Source organism: Panthera leo, chromosome D4 (genome assembly GCF_018350215.1).
Source record: "Panthera leo isolate Ple1 chromosome D4, P.leo_Ple1_pat1.1, whole genome shotgun sequence".
NCBI classification, from domain to species: Eukaryota; Metazoa; Chordata; class Mammalia; order Carnivora; family Felidae; genus Panthera; species Panthera leo.
The window spans coordinates 26,748,740-26,761,344 of record NC_056691.1 but is presented as its reverse complement, the minus strand read 5'-3'; the positions used below and the strand labels follow the sequence as shown (position 1 = coordinate 26,761,344).

General features: G+C 47.2%; 1 protein-coding gene across 3 annotated transcripts in view; it reads left to right on the top strand.

The window, feature by feature from the left end:
• Window positions 1-12,605, top strand: part of GOLM1 (golgi membrane protein 1) — a 57,365-nt gene that overhangs the window by 27,603 nt on the left and 17,157 nt on the right. For all 3 annotated transcript variants that reach the window (XM_042913104.1, XM_042913102.1, XM_042913103.1), the window contains exons 4-5: window positions 2,596-2,650; window positions 6,162-6,264. In XM_042913104.1, coding sequence (XP_042769038.1) covers window positions 2,596-2,650; window positions 6,162-6,264 — 158 coding nt within the window. The remainder of the gene's footprint in view (window positions 1-2,595; window positions 2,651-6,161; window positions 6,265-12,605) is intronic.

Sequence of the window (12,605 nt, the reverse complement as noted above, 5' to 3'; positions counted from 1 at the left end):
ATATAAAACTGCACATAAAATATCTTGATGGCGTTTTATGGCTCTTTGCTCATTTACTTCAGCAGAGACTGTACTTTTCCATGCATCACTAAGCAGGCGGGGGAAGAGAACTAAAATGTATTTTCTTTGGAAGAGTGGAGTCACATGAGACGCGGAGATCTCAGGTACTTTGACCACAGCAGTTCCTAAACTTTCCTCACCCCTCAGGTAGTTGCAGACTCCACTGTGGATTTCTTGGAGTGGGTCCAAGGAGAGCAAGTGGAGAAGGAGGGAGTGAAAATGCCATAATTTTTATAGAAATGGTTTAGCCAGGAGAAATCTGCTTTTGAAGATCATCAGAGTGCAGTCTCTTAAGTGCCCCTTTTCTTTCTCTGTTTTTTTTTTTAATGTTTATTTTTGAGAGAGAGCAAGACAGCAAGCGAGCAGGGAGGGGCAGAGAGAGAGGGAGACACAGAATCCGAAGCAGGCTCCAGGCTCTGAGCTGTCAGCACAGAGCTCGACGTGGGGCTCTAATTCACGAACTGTGAGATCATGACCTGAGCTGAAGTCGAATGCTCAATCGACTGAGCCACCCAAGCGCTCCTCTTTCTTTGTTTTGTGTCAGCCCTGCTGTTGGGAGTGAAGGTGGTTTCCATGCATGTGCCAGGGGGGATGTTCAATTGTACATTTCCACTGTTGTGCAGCTGAACTCTCACCCTCACCTTGCAGCACAGGGACTCTGGACCCATTAATTGCTAATGCCCCTCCCCTCTGCCAGCCCCAGGGAGACCATCTTTCTTCTTTCTGTTTCTGTTACCGCCCTGGACACAGCACATGAATGGAATGCAACCATATATGTCCTTTGGCGGCTGGCTGATTTTGCTTTGCATGATGTCCTCCAGGTTCTCCCATGTTGCGACAGCATATGACAGTGCTTTTTTTTTCAAGGCTGCATGATATTCCCTTGGATGTAGATGCCACATTTTCTGTATCCAGTCGTCTGTTGAGGGTGGCTTGCTTCTAGCTCTTAGCGGTTGTAAATAGCGCTGCCGTGAACACGGGGGTGGAGATAACTCTTCAAGATTCTGCTTTAAGTTCTTTCGGCTGTAGATTTAGAAGTGGGACTGCAGCAGCAATCCTGTGGTCATCGTTCATGCCTGCAGCCAAACTTGGGAAAGCCTTAACTGAGCTGTGCAAATCTGACTCCCTGCTGTGAGAGCCGCCCCCTCCCTCCCCCCCCCTTCTCTGCCGGCCAACTTGCCACTCAAGGCTCTCTTCTCTCCCCCACCCGCCAGAATATCTACAAACACCTCTCTGGATGATCTCTCCCAGAGAGATTAATTGTCCGGATACCATCACTGTGACTTCCTTCCTGTTGTGCCAGGAAATGTTCTGTGGCCTCAGAGCTCCCAAAATAAACACGATTGGTTTGGCCACATTTCGTTTCTGGGAGCACACCCCTGTACTCCAGAAAGCCCTGTACAAGCCAAAGGAAGAGTAGGGGCTGGACAGAGGTCCGGGAGGAAGCTAGAAGCAGCGGGTGGCCTGGTTGTCATTGTCCACCAGTGAGCGGGAACGGGGCAGACACACGTCTCTCCAGCCTGTCCGGTGTGCGTGTGGGAGTTTGCAGACTTCGTTGATTGTAACGAGGCAGGAAATGTTCACATGACTGTCTGATGCACAGCTCTGTGTGTGTGCAAAACAACACCTACCTGTGTAAGGTGCTCTACCATTTAATATTTTAGTCCCCTCTTCTTCAGGTTTTCGGTTGCTTTTAGCACTGGGCACAGCCCACAAGCCTGGTATCCTGCTGGGGGTTTAGATCCCAATTTGACAAGTAGTGACCACCAGCTTGCTTTCTGGATCAGGCCTGCCGGGGCTCAGGGTTAGGCTTTGCATGTTTGCTGTGAAGAAAGCCTCATGGCCTTGAGGCTCTTAAGCAGTCTGTGCCTCAGTTTCCTGTCCTTTAAAACGGGATACTCTGCGGGCTACCTCTTGAACCTGGCGTGGAGAGCAAGCGAGTGAGCAGACGGGGAGAGCTCAGAAGGGCGGCTGGTGAAAGCAGTCAGCCGCTCTCAGTCACGGGCTGCTTGTTACGTTATACTCCACACTCCTTCCCTCACTTTTTCCTTGGTTTTCACTGTTCTCCTTAGTCCTGTGTTGTTACTTCCTCCTGTTTTCAGCCTCCCTAGTTTGGTGTAAGCCCTGTGAACCCTCTGTCCGCCCACCCCCCACCTCGGGTGTAGGGAGCCCTTCTTCTCCTCTGCCGACTGTGGTCTGACTTGTGTCTGCACCTGGGCTCCCCAGAGAGAGTCCGAAGTTTATGGAGGGGAGCACGTTGTGGGGCCCAGGTGTAGCTGGAGGATCCGTTTACCCCTTGCTCTGGTTACAGGCTGTTGTTCAGAAAGCAAACCTCCCAACGTGTGAGCTCCTTTTCTGGCTGCAGCACCGTCCGAGTGCCCAGCCAGAGGGCTGTGCCAGATCCTTCCCAACAGCTGCTGGGAGGTGGGGGATGTGGGGGGCACTGCCCCCTTTTGTCCAGTAGGAACATCTTATCAAGGCTCTTCTAAGTTGTTAGGTTGTGGGTGTTTCATATTGTGTTTATCTTCCTTGCAGGCGGTTTTAGTGAATAATATCACCACAGGTGAGAAGCTCATCAGAACCCTGCAAGGTGAGTTCTAATCCCCTTCTTTATACCAGACATTAGATCTTTTAGGAAAAGCCCATCTTTCCTCTTGTCCCTTTGTGGCGACTCCCATTCTAATCTAATGGGTAGGATCACAAGTGATCAAGTAATCTGTTTTTTTGTTGTTGTTGTTTGTTTATTTAAATGTTTATTTTTGAGAGGGGGCAGGGGGGAGGGGCAGAATGAGAGGGAGGACAGAGGATCCAAAGCAGGCTCTGAGCTGACAGCAGAGAGCCCAGTGCAGGGTTCAAACTCATGGACTGTAAGATCATGACCTGAGCCAAAGTCAGATGCTTAACTGACTGAGCCACCCTGGTGCCCCAAATTGAGTAATCTTTGGTATATTCTTTTTGCTAAACTACAGTTCCTTAAAGAGCTTTTCTTTTTTTTTTAATGTTTATTTTATTTATTTTTGAGACAGAGAGAGACAGAGCATGAATGGGGGAGGGGCAGAGAGAGAGGGAGACACAGAACCAGAAGCAGGCTCCAGGCTCCGGGCTGTCAGCCCAGAGCCCAACGCGGGGCTCGAACTCACGGACCGTGAGATCGTGACCTGAGCTGAAGTCGGATGCTTAACCGACTGAGCCACCCAGGCGCCCCAAGAGCTTTTCTTTTTAAAAACATTGTTGAACGCATTACAAGGTGTTATTGTTGTAAGAATTTTTTTTACCTCAATACCCAGGGTTCTTTGTCTCCCCACTTCGAAGAATGAGGAGGTGGACACAAAATGAGCAGTGGGCAAAGTTTGTTAAAGTGTAAGATCAGAAAGGAAGAATAGTATGAAAGCTCTCTTTACAGAGAGAGGACATTCGAAAGTGAATGCTTGAAGACTGTAGGCGAGGGTCCTTGTTTCATAAGGTTCTGGTCACACCGCCCCATCCCTTCCCCGTTATTCCTTCTCAGGTCCTACCCTTACTGACCGGGTAGCTCTCGGTGCTGGGTTGTCCATTCCTGATTGGCTCGTTTCCATCGTGTTGGGGGGGTGGTATCTGTGGCCGTCCATTCCCGATTGGCTCATTCTCATCGTGAGGACCGTTCCTTGTGGGTCATACATTTTAAGGTCTACTTGTTTTCAGTTAGGTCTTTCGTCAATTCCTGAGGGAACCTGAGGGGGAGTAGGTGGTGTCTGTTACATTCTTAAGGGGAACCTGACGCCCGAGGGGGTTTGCTGTGGTCAGACCCTCCCAGCATTGTTCCAAACTATGTGTTTTTCCCCACCCAGGGGCCTCACATCCTAACTTTTTCCTTTCTGCCTACTGAATCCTGTCTATTCCTATCATGTTATGTACACAAGAATTCAGATTGTCACCTTTTGATAGGTTAAGAAGTATATAGAACAGATCACCTTTCATACATATGTGATATATATGGCATGTGATATGTATAATATATATGGTATATATAGGATTTCTTTTAATGGGGCCACCTCCAATTCAGAGTTTCTTTATGAAAATTGTAAAAATGATGCAGCCCGATTCCATTTCTTTGCTGCCCTGATTCAGCTTGGCAGTCAAGGCCGGTGTTCTGTCAGGCCCTAGGAAGCAGCGGTGTGGGTAGTAGTGGGGTGAGCCCCTCTGTGCTTGGCTCCCCCTTCCGCTGGGACTGGGGGCCCACAGCCCACATGGCCACAAGACAAGCCTGGGGAAAATCACAGAGCACTGGGTCCCGCGAGGGCCGGCCTTTGCCGTGGGTAGGAAACTACTCCCAGCCGCCCGAGCCTCAGTTCCGCCTCTGCTCGGGAAGGTTCATCTGGAGCCACAGTATCCAGAGTGGTGGCCACGAGCCGTGTGGCCAATGGACACCTCAAATGTGGCTCATGGGAAGGACAGAAGTTTACATTTTTGTTAATTTTCAGTAATTTAAGTTTAAAACTGAAACTTGACTCCGTTATTGGGAACGTTAAATGTTTGGGGGGCAGCTTGGGTATATATCAGTCTACTTTTCAAGGGTAGATTCTGTGAAAGCTCACTTCAGATCATGAATTCCCAGTGCACATTTAACGTCTGCATGGGGACGTGCTGTAATTGTCCACACCAGATTTCAAAGACAGCGTGAAGGAGAGAATATAAAATATTCATAATTCTTTATATTCATTCTGTGTTGGCATGATAATGTTGCATCGCTGTTGGGTTAGATCAGGTGGTTTATTAAAGTTAATGCTACATCTGGTTTAGTTCTTAAAACTGTGGTTTACTGACGTGGCTTGCATCGTAGTTCTGTTGGACAGGGCTGGTCTAGAATTCTAGTTCCGGCTCTGCTTCTAAGGATCTGAGTAGGAGAGACGCAAGGTCACGTGGAGTTGAGTGGGTTACTTGACTGCCGGGGCCTTTGCAGAGTTTCCTTGTCTTGTCTGGCCTTTTGAGATTCATCCATGCTATGGATGTCAGTATTTTTATTCCTCTTTTTGCCAAGCATTGTTCCCTTGCCCCATACTTGGTTTGATTATGGGAATTTTTTTCTTAAGTGAGGTTTCCTGAGGTGTGATTTACTCAATAAAGTGTACCCTTTTGTAGGGTTCTTTGCGTCCCCTGGACCACTACAGTTGAGACCAGGCCCTGTCCCTCCAGGAGGTGCCCCCCTAACCATTTGTGGTCAGTCCCCTGCCTCAGCCATCTGCTGGGTGGTTCTACAAACCCTGCAGTTTGAACTCTTAGAAGATGTCCTAGCAATGCTTGTGAGATGGATCGTCGTTGCTGTGTGTTTCGGCATTTCGTGGAATCCTTCGCTTTTATTTATTTCCCCCCCGGAGAGCCCTGTAGATACGGGGTTATGAGGACAGACTTCCAGGATGCGGGTGTGTGTCCAGGGCCGTGTCCCGGACCCCGGTGGTGGCCATCTGGCCACTCTGCTGTCACCTTCGTGGCAGCTTCTCTTTCCTGCTCAGCCTGGCCCTTTGTCAGCTGCTGCTTTTTCTGCAAGGCTTTTAGGAGCCCAAGGTCAGGGCAGCAGGGATGGGCTGGTGCATTTCCTCAAGGAAAGCTGCTGTTTCCCAGACGGGGTTTGGGTGGTTAAAGGAACACAGGCCTCAGGAAATTGCTGGTGTGGGTGAGTCGCAGGAGGGGCCGCTGGCAGGGAGCCTGGTGGCTGAGGTTGGGGTCCTCCGTGAGAGACTGCTTCTCTGAGCAGATGTCCAAATCAGTGTTTCACAGGCTGGATGAGTCTGCTGCAGGCCAGGGGACACAGTGGCATGTGTCACCTTGTGGGACAGCTCGTAGGATGTCTAAAAAAGAAACAAGTGAATAGAACCCCCTGACGCTTTTGAAGGGCCAGAGGTCAGGAAGATTTAAGTGAGAGGTTTGGAAAAGAACCTAGGTGCAGATTTGGGTCGGGTTGCTGATTTCCAGGGCTCCTCCATGGTTCTGGAATGTTCTGAACCCTCTCTCCTTCCCTCCTTACTCTCCTGTGTGCCACCGCCCACTGCGTTCTGATGTGTCTGCTGTTGTCGCGATGGCTGTGCCTGTGACCTGCGCAATTCTGGGTCCTCCTCTTGGCTCAGACCAGTTAAAGGCCCTGCAGAAGAATTATGGCAGGCTGCAGCAGGGTGTTCTCCAGTTTCAGAGGAACCAGACCAACCTGGAGAGGAAGTTCTCCTACGACCTGTAAGTGCGTCTCTACATCTAGTGTGTACCCCTCGGGGGCTGATGTGTTCTGAGCAAGGGGGCGGGCGCTGGGCATAAGCTGGGCTCCCCCTTCCCGTCATGGAGCACACAGGCTCTGCGGGAGGTCCAGTCCTTCCAGGGGAGTCCTTTAGAACAATGTGCTTTATTACTTAAGCGTGAGCAGTGCCTCAGAAAGCTGTGGAAAAGCCGGTGGCTCATAATACAAAGTAAACAAGAGGGCGGTGCTCCTTAGAAAGAAATGACTTTGTCAACACACTTCTTTTTTTATAACAAATTTTTTTTAATGTTTATTTATTTAAAAAATTTTTTAACATTTATTTATTTTTGGGAAACAGAGAGAGAGCATGAGCAGGAGAGGGGCAGAGAGAGGGGGACTCAGAACCTGAAGCAGGCTCCAGGCTCCAGGCTCCGAGCTGTCAGCACAGAGCCCAACGCGGGGCTCTAACTCACAAACTGCAAGATCCTGGCCTGAACTGGAGTCAGACGCTCAACTGACTGAGCCACCCAGGCGCCCTGAATGTTTGTTTATTTTGGGGGAGAGAGAGAGAAAGAAATCATGGGTGGGGGAGGGGCAGAGAGAGAGGGAGAGAGAGAATCCTGAGGAGGCCCGGGGAGTGAACCCACAAACTGTGAGCTCATGACCTGAGCGGAAACCAGGAGTTGGCTTAACCGACTGAGCCACCCAGGCACCCCCTTATCAACATACTTTGTAAAGTTACATTAAGTTTTAAAGTGCAGGCGTACTGGTGGTTAAGTTAATAATCGAAAGCCTTTAAAAACATTTTCCTGAAGTGCTCAGATGTGTCCCAAGTCCATCTCCTAGACTGAATGGCACTTTGGCATAATATCAGTGATTTGTTTCTGGGTGTCAGCATTGTGGACGTTCTGTTTCTGTGAGATTTTAGTGTCTTTCTGAATTTCTGCAGTGACAATGGAGTACTTTTATTTTTCAGCTTTACTGAAGTATGATTAACGATCATTATGTGAATGTAAGGAATAAAGTGTGATATTTTGATATGCCTGTACCTTGTGAAATGATGTCCCAAATCAAGCTAGTTAACGATTCCTAATCCTTCTCTGTGTGTGTGTGTGTGTGGTGAGAACACTTACAGTCTTCACTCTCGGCAAGTTCCAGGCATACAGTATGGTATTAGTCACCACAGCCCCCATGCTGTCTGTCCCGTCTCCAGTTACAACAGTCTGTTTTAAGCAGATGACTTCCATTGCGTACAAAAACCCTACACTTTTACTTCTCAGAGTATTTTTATGATCACAACAAAATGATGAACTTCTAGAAAGTTAGCTAGACCCCATAGTAGGATAGTATAAACCAACTTAGAGACTGGAGAGTAAGTTGTAGTCTGTGTATTTTTTCCCCATAAAGGCAGAATAATTCCAGTACAGGGGGTCTGGGATTCACAGGCAACCAGCCACTTAGGAGCCTGATCCTCTCTTCCATTTGCTGACTTCTCCCTAGTCCGTGTTCGAGGTCATACAAATTTTTCACGTAATTGTAGTCACCAGTAGCATTTTAAAATCATTTTTTCCACTTACTTGCATTAGGTATAAATAAAAGTCTGTACTGCTCCAAAATGTTGTATTGTTAAAAATGGCTGGTTAATATTCTACGATGTGGGGGCACCAAATTTAATTCACGATTTGCCTGTTTGGATATTTAGGTTACTTCTAAGTTTTGGTTGTTATAACAAGCTTGACATCAATACGTATAACTTTAAAAAATTATTATTTTGGATTATTTCCTTCTAAAAAGGACTCACCTGTAGGTTTAGTGTTTTGTAAATTGCCAAGTTGCCTTCTGAATAAGGTTCCTCACACCCTGCCCTCGTTAGGATTCTGAAGTCCTTCCAAAAGATTGTCCCCCCACAAAGCAATTTTTTCCTGATTGCTTTAAAACCAAATACAACTAAAACCAGGAAGCCCCAACTACGTAAATACTCAGAGGACCTGCACCAACAGTCAATACAAAGGAAACATAATTCGAAAATATGCATATGGGTTGCCTGGGTGTCTCAGTCAGTTAAGCATCCGACTCTCGATTTCAGCTCAGGTCACAATCTCATGGTTCATGGGATTGAGCCCTGAATTGGGCTTTGTGCTGACGGTGCAAAGCCTGCTTGAGATTCTCTTTCTCTCTCTCTCTCTCTCTCTCTCTCTCTCTCTTTCTCCCTCTCTGAAAATAAATACACATTAAAAAATACACATATGAAAACTTACTCAGCTAGGCCAGTGGTTCTTGATTTTGGATGGCAATTCTGCTCCCAGGAGACCTTTGGCAATGTCCAAGGACCTGATGCTGAGCATCCTATGATGCACAGGGTGGGCCCCACAACAGCATCTTTTTTCTGGCCATAAACACTAGTAGTGCTCAGCAGAGAAACCCTGAGTTAGGCTAGTAATCAACAAGATGCATTCAGACAGAAGTGAAGACTGCCCCAGTCTTATTATTCATCCTTAAAAGATACCCTAATGCACATTTTCCATCCATTGATTGAAATAGGATAAGCCATTAATGGCCTCACTTGATAAATGTTGACCCAGATGAGGTTGGCCCAGCCGGAAATCAGAAATCAGCCAGGCCCGGGGAACGGGGAGGGCAGCTCTGCTCCTCATGGAGGAGCAGACAGTGAGCACAATGGCTGTGCGTGCTGGCCTCACTCTTTTTCTCTTAGGAGGTCGGAAGCTAGATCGCAGCTCTTTCTAGCTGACCTCGTATATTGCAGTGGTTGTGCCCAGAGGCTTGTCCCAGATACAGCAGGTTTCGTGGGGATGACGTTTGTGGAATGCTGGAAGCTAGAATGAGTTATTCTTAATTTCTTTGAAATACAGACCCATTCTGAGAATCTGATAAAAAGTTACGGGCACCTTGTGAGCCATATATTCAAAGTTGTGCATTCAGTTTGTGGGACACCTGAAGCATACCTTCACCCCCTGTGAAGACACCCTGTCTGGCCTAAACCTTTTATAGAAGGCAGTCCTGGCAGTGAAAAAGCCGACAGCAAGGCCAGGGTTCCTGATGCACAAGTTAATATTCTTTCTTTAGGATCAGAGGCGGCCCGCATCCCCACTTCTCACGCCTGCACCTGTGGCAGACATCACTAAGCGATCACTGTATTGATCCACACACTGCTTTGCAGGCTCTCTCCCCAGAGCACTTAGGGTTGCTTTCTCACATGAACTGCTTGTCGTCTCATCTCCACACCATGAGGAAATGGTTCGCAAAAGCTACTGCTGGAATGCAACAGCACCAGTCGATGATCAGTGCCCTGGATGATCGGGTGACCCGCCTTGATAGATCCCTGTACCGTGTACATTCCATTTACAGCGACTCCACCCATTACAATAATCACTGGTGGTCGAGTCCTGTGTGTCTCTCCTTTTAGCTCTAGTTAATGACTGAATGTTCACCACATGCGTGGAAGAGCAAGCTTACCCGAGGCCTTCAGGAAGTAACACTATCACAGTCCACATGACCTGCGACTTAGAATTGGAGCTTCATTCTGAGGTTGTTCCCTTAATGCTGTTGAGCTGGAATGTGGAAAGCTGACCTTCATCCACAAGGCTGGGAGAGAGAGAGGCTCTTTGTACTTGATTTTGGCAGGGCTGAGAGCAGGTGAAAACAGTACATTGTTTCCCATTGGTAGGACTTTAAAGGCTCAGGAATGGCTGTGCACCTGTTCACTTGCTTCTGGGATATCGTCTGATAACAGTGAATTGGAATGGTTAGTACTTTGAGGACAGAGATATCTCTTTTTGTTCTCTGTGTTGAAGCTACTGGTCTATCACCGGGGACTCGTGTGTTTGTAAGAATTTTATTTAAATGAATTTTTCAACAAGCCTTCTCTTGTTCTGTAAGCTGTCCAAGGTCAGGAAGTCTGGCTTTCATTGATGCCCTTCTTTCCCTGTGGGTCATTGAGAGCCACTCAGTCCTTTGAACTGAAGGGCACATTACAGGAGTTCCAGGCTAAGTGCACCCATACCTGGCTCCGAAAGGCCTGTGACTCAGAAGAGGTGGCCGTGTCATAGAGGTCTGGCACAGAGCCAGGAAACCCCAAGTCCCTCCTGGGTTCAGTCTTGTCACTTTCTGTCCTCTGGCTCTGGTCAGTGTCAGACTTTCAGATCACCTCCCAGCTTCCTTATTTGTACAAGTGGGTAATTCTCCCATCACTTTTCAACCCTGACACACAAGATACTCTGAAAATAAATCCTATGCAGAAAGCTAACTGTGATGCTTCAGAATATCTTAGCTAAATAGGGGCTCAGTCTGAATTAGATTATATGTTCCAACAACAGCTCTTTGACACCAGCTGGGTGGGTGTCCTCCAGCTCAGTTCATTTTTATTTTTATTTTTTAAAAATAAATCTTCAATTTTGGAACAGTTTTAGGCTTACATCGTTGCCACAGAGAGTTCCTGTAAACCGCAGAGCCATTTTCTGTATTGTTAACACTCCTACATGGATGTGGTGTACTTGTCACAATTAATTAGCCAGTGTGGATACATTATTATTAACTAAGGTTCATACTTCATCCGCGTTTCCTCAGTTTATCCCTGATGTGCTTTTTCTTTTCCAGGATCCCCCATTAACATTTATTCACCATGTTTCCTTAGAGTCCTCTTGCCTATGACAGTTTCTCAGACTTACTTTTTATAATATTGATAGGAATACTGGTCAGGTATTTTGTAGAACAATTTCCAGTTGGGCTTTATCTGGTGTTTTTCTCATGGTTAAACTGGGGCAACACATTTCCAGGGGAAGGCCACCGAAGTAAAGTGCTGCTTCCATCAGCCTGGTATCAAGGGGACTTACTGTCCATAGGGCTTGTCACTCTTGTTAATCTTTACCTTACTGAGGTGGGGTCTATCAGGCTTCTTCACCGTAAACTTACTGTTACTTCGCCCTCTGTGCTGCCGTCTTAGGAAGTCAGTGTGCGTAGCCTACACTTGAAGATTGGGGTGTTACGCTCCATTTCCCCTAAGGGCAGGATGTCTACATAAGCTATTTGAAATTTTCCTGCACAGGAGATCTGGCCCTTCTTTTTACATATCTGATTATTTATATCAGCGTGGATTTAGGAATATCTATTTTATACCTTGGGTTATAATCCACTACTATTTTATTTATTTTTTGCTCACATTGTTCCAGTTTTGATCATACTCCCAGCAGTGTGCCCCGCCCCCTTTTTGAGCACTCCGTGACATTCTGGCACCAGAAGACGCTCCAGACTCATCTTCTGTGTATCCTAGAATCACCCAATCAACCATGTCTCTGAGGAGCTCCTGGTTGCTTTTTAGTTGGAGAGTGGTGCTAAGAAGCCAAGATCTGGGGACTGGGTGTGTTTGTTGCTGCTGGGGTGGTAGTGTTTCTGGGCCCTATCAGCTACAGAGTAGAGAGACCTGTGTGTGTGTGTACTAACCTGGGTTATATGCAGACATTGATAAATGTTTCTGTATGTTTCCAGCTGTATTCACATTAAACCAAGCATGAATTCATGACGGTGTCTCCAATTCTAACCCTTTTAAGTTAATATAATAGTATATAATTGAATATGTTCTCAACTTGGGACTGTATGCAATCATTAATATTTTGTGGCTCAAAATATTTTTGAAACTGCCTATGGAAAAGACTGGCCATTGCTTCTCTAAATCTGTTACTTTTTATCCCCCAATGTAATTCTGCATTCCTAACCCTCCTTTCAGTTAAGTATGGCCCAGTGACTACATTCTGGCCAGTGGGGAAAGGTAGTGGTAGCGTGGGACTGTAGGAAGGCTTCTGAAGATGAGGACAGTCCACCACACCCTCCTCTCCTTTCCCTTTCCTCTTCGTTTCTTCCTGCTGCCTGGGACTCACACAAGAAGGCTTGGACTCTTCACGGACACCCTCTGACATCACCCCATGGGGAGAGGATGCGTTCCTGTCAGGTGTGGGTGGAAACACGGGCTTCCCACGTGCTCTCCAGTGACACCACCATGGTGTTCTGTGGATCCGAGGTCCCTGGCCGGTCTGCCTTCTTCTCTCTACTGTTCAGTCCTCTTATGTTTGTTTTAAATACAATGCCCAGGGTTTTTAGTTGTGCTTAATGGGAGGACTAGGGAAAAATACATCTATTCCATCTTTCCGGAAGCGGAAGTCCAGTTGGATTTTGACACTGTCCAGAGTTAGCACAGACCCCACAGGTTACAACGGGCTTTGGTCCCAAGACTCTCCCCTCTTCACATGACACCCACAAGTTCTGGGTGTCCCCAGGCCACCTGAACTCTGCTTCCTGTACTGCTTGGGGTTGATAATTCTCTAGAATGATT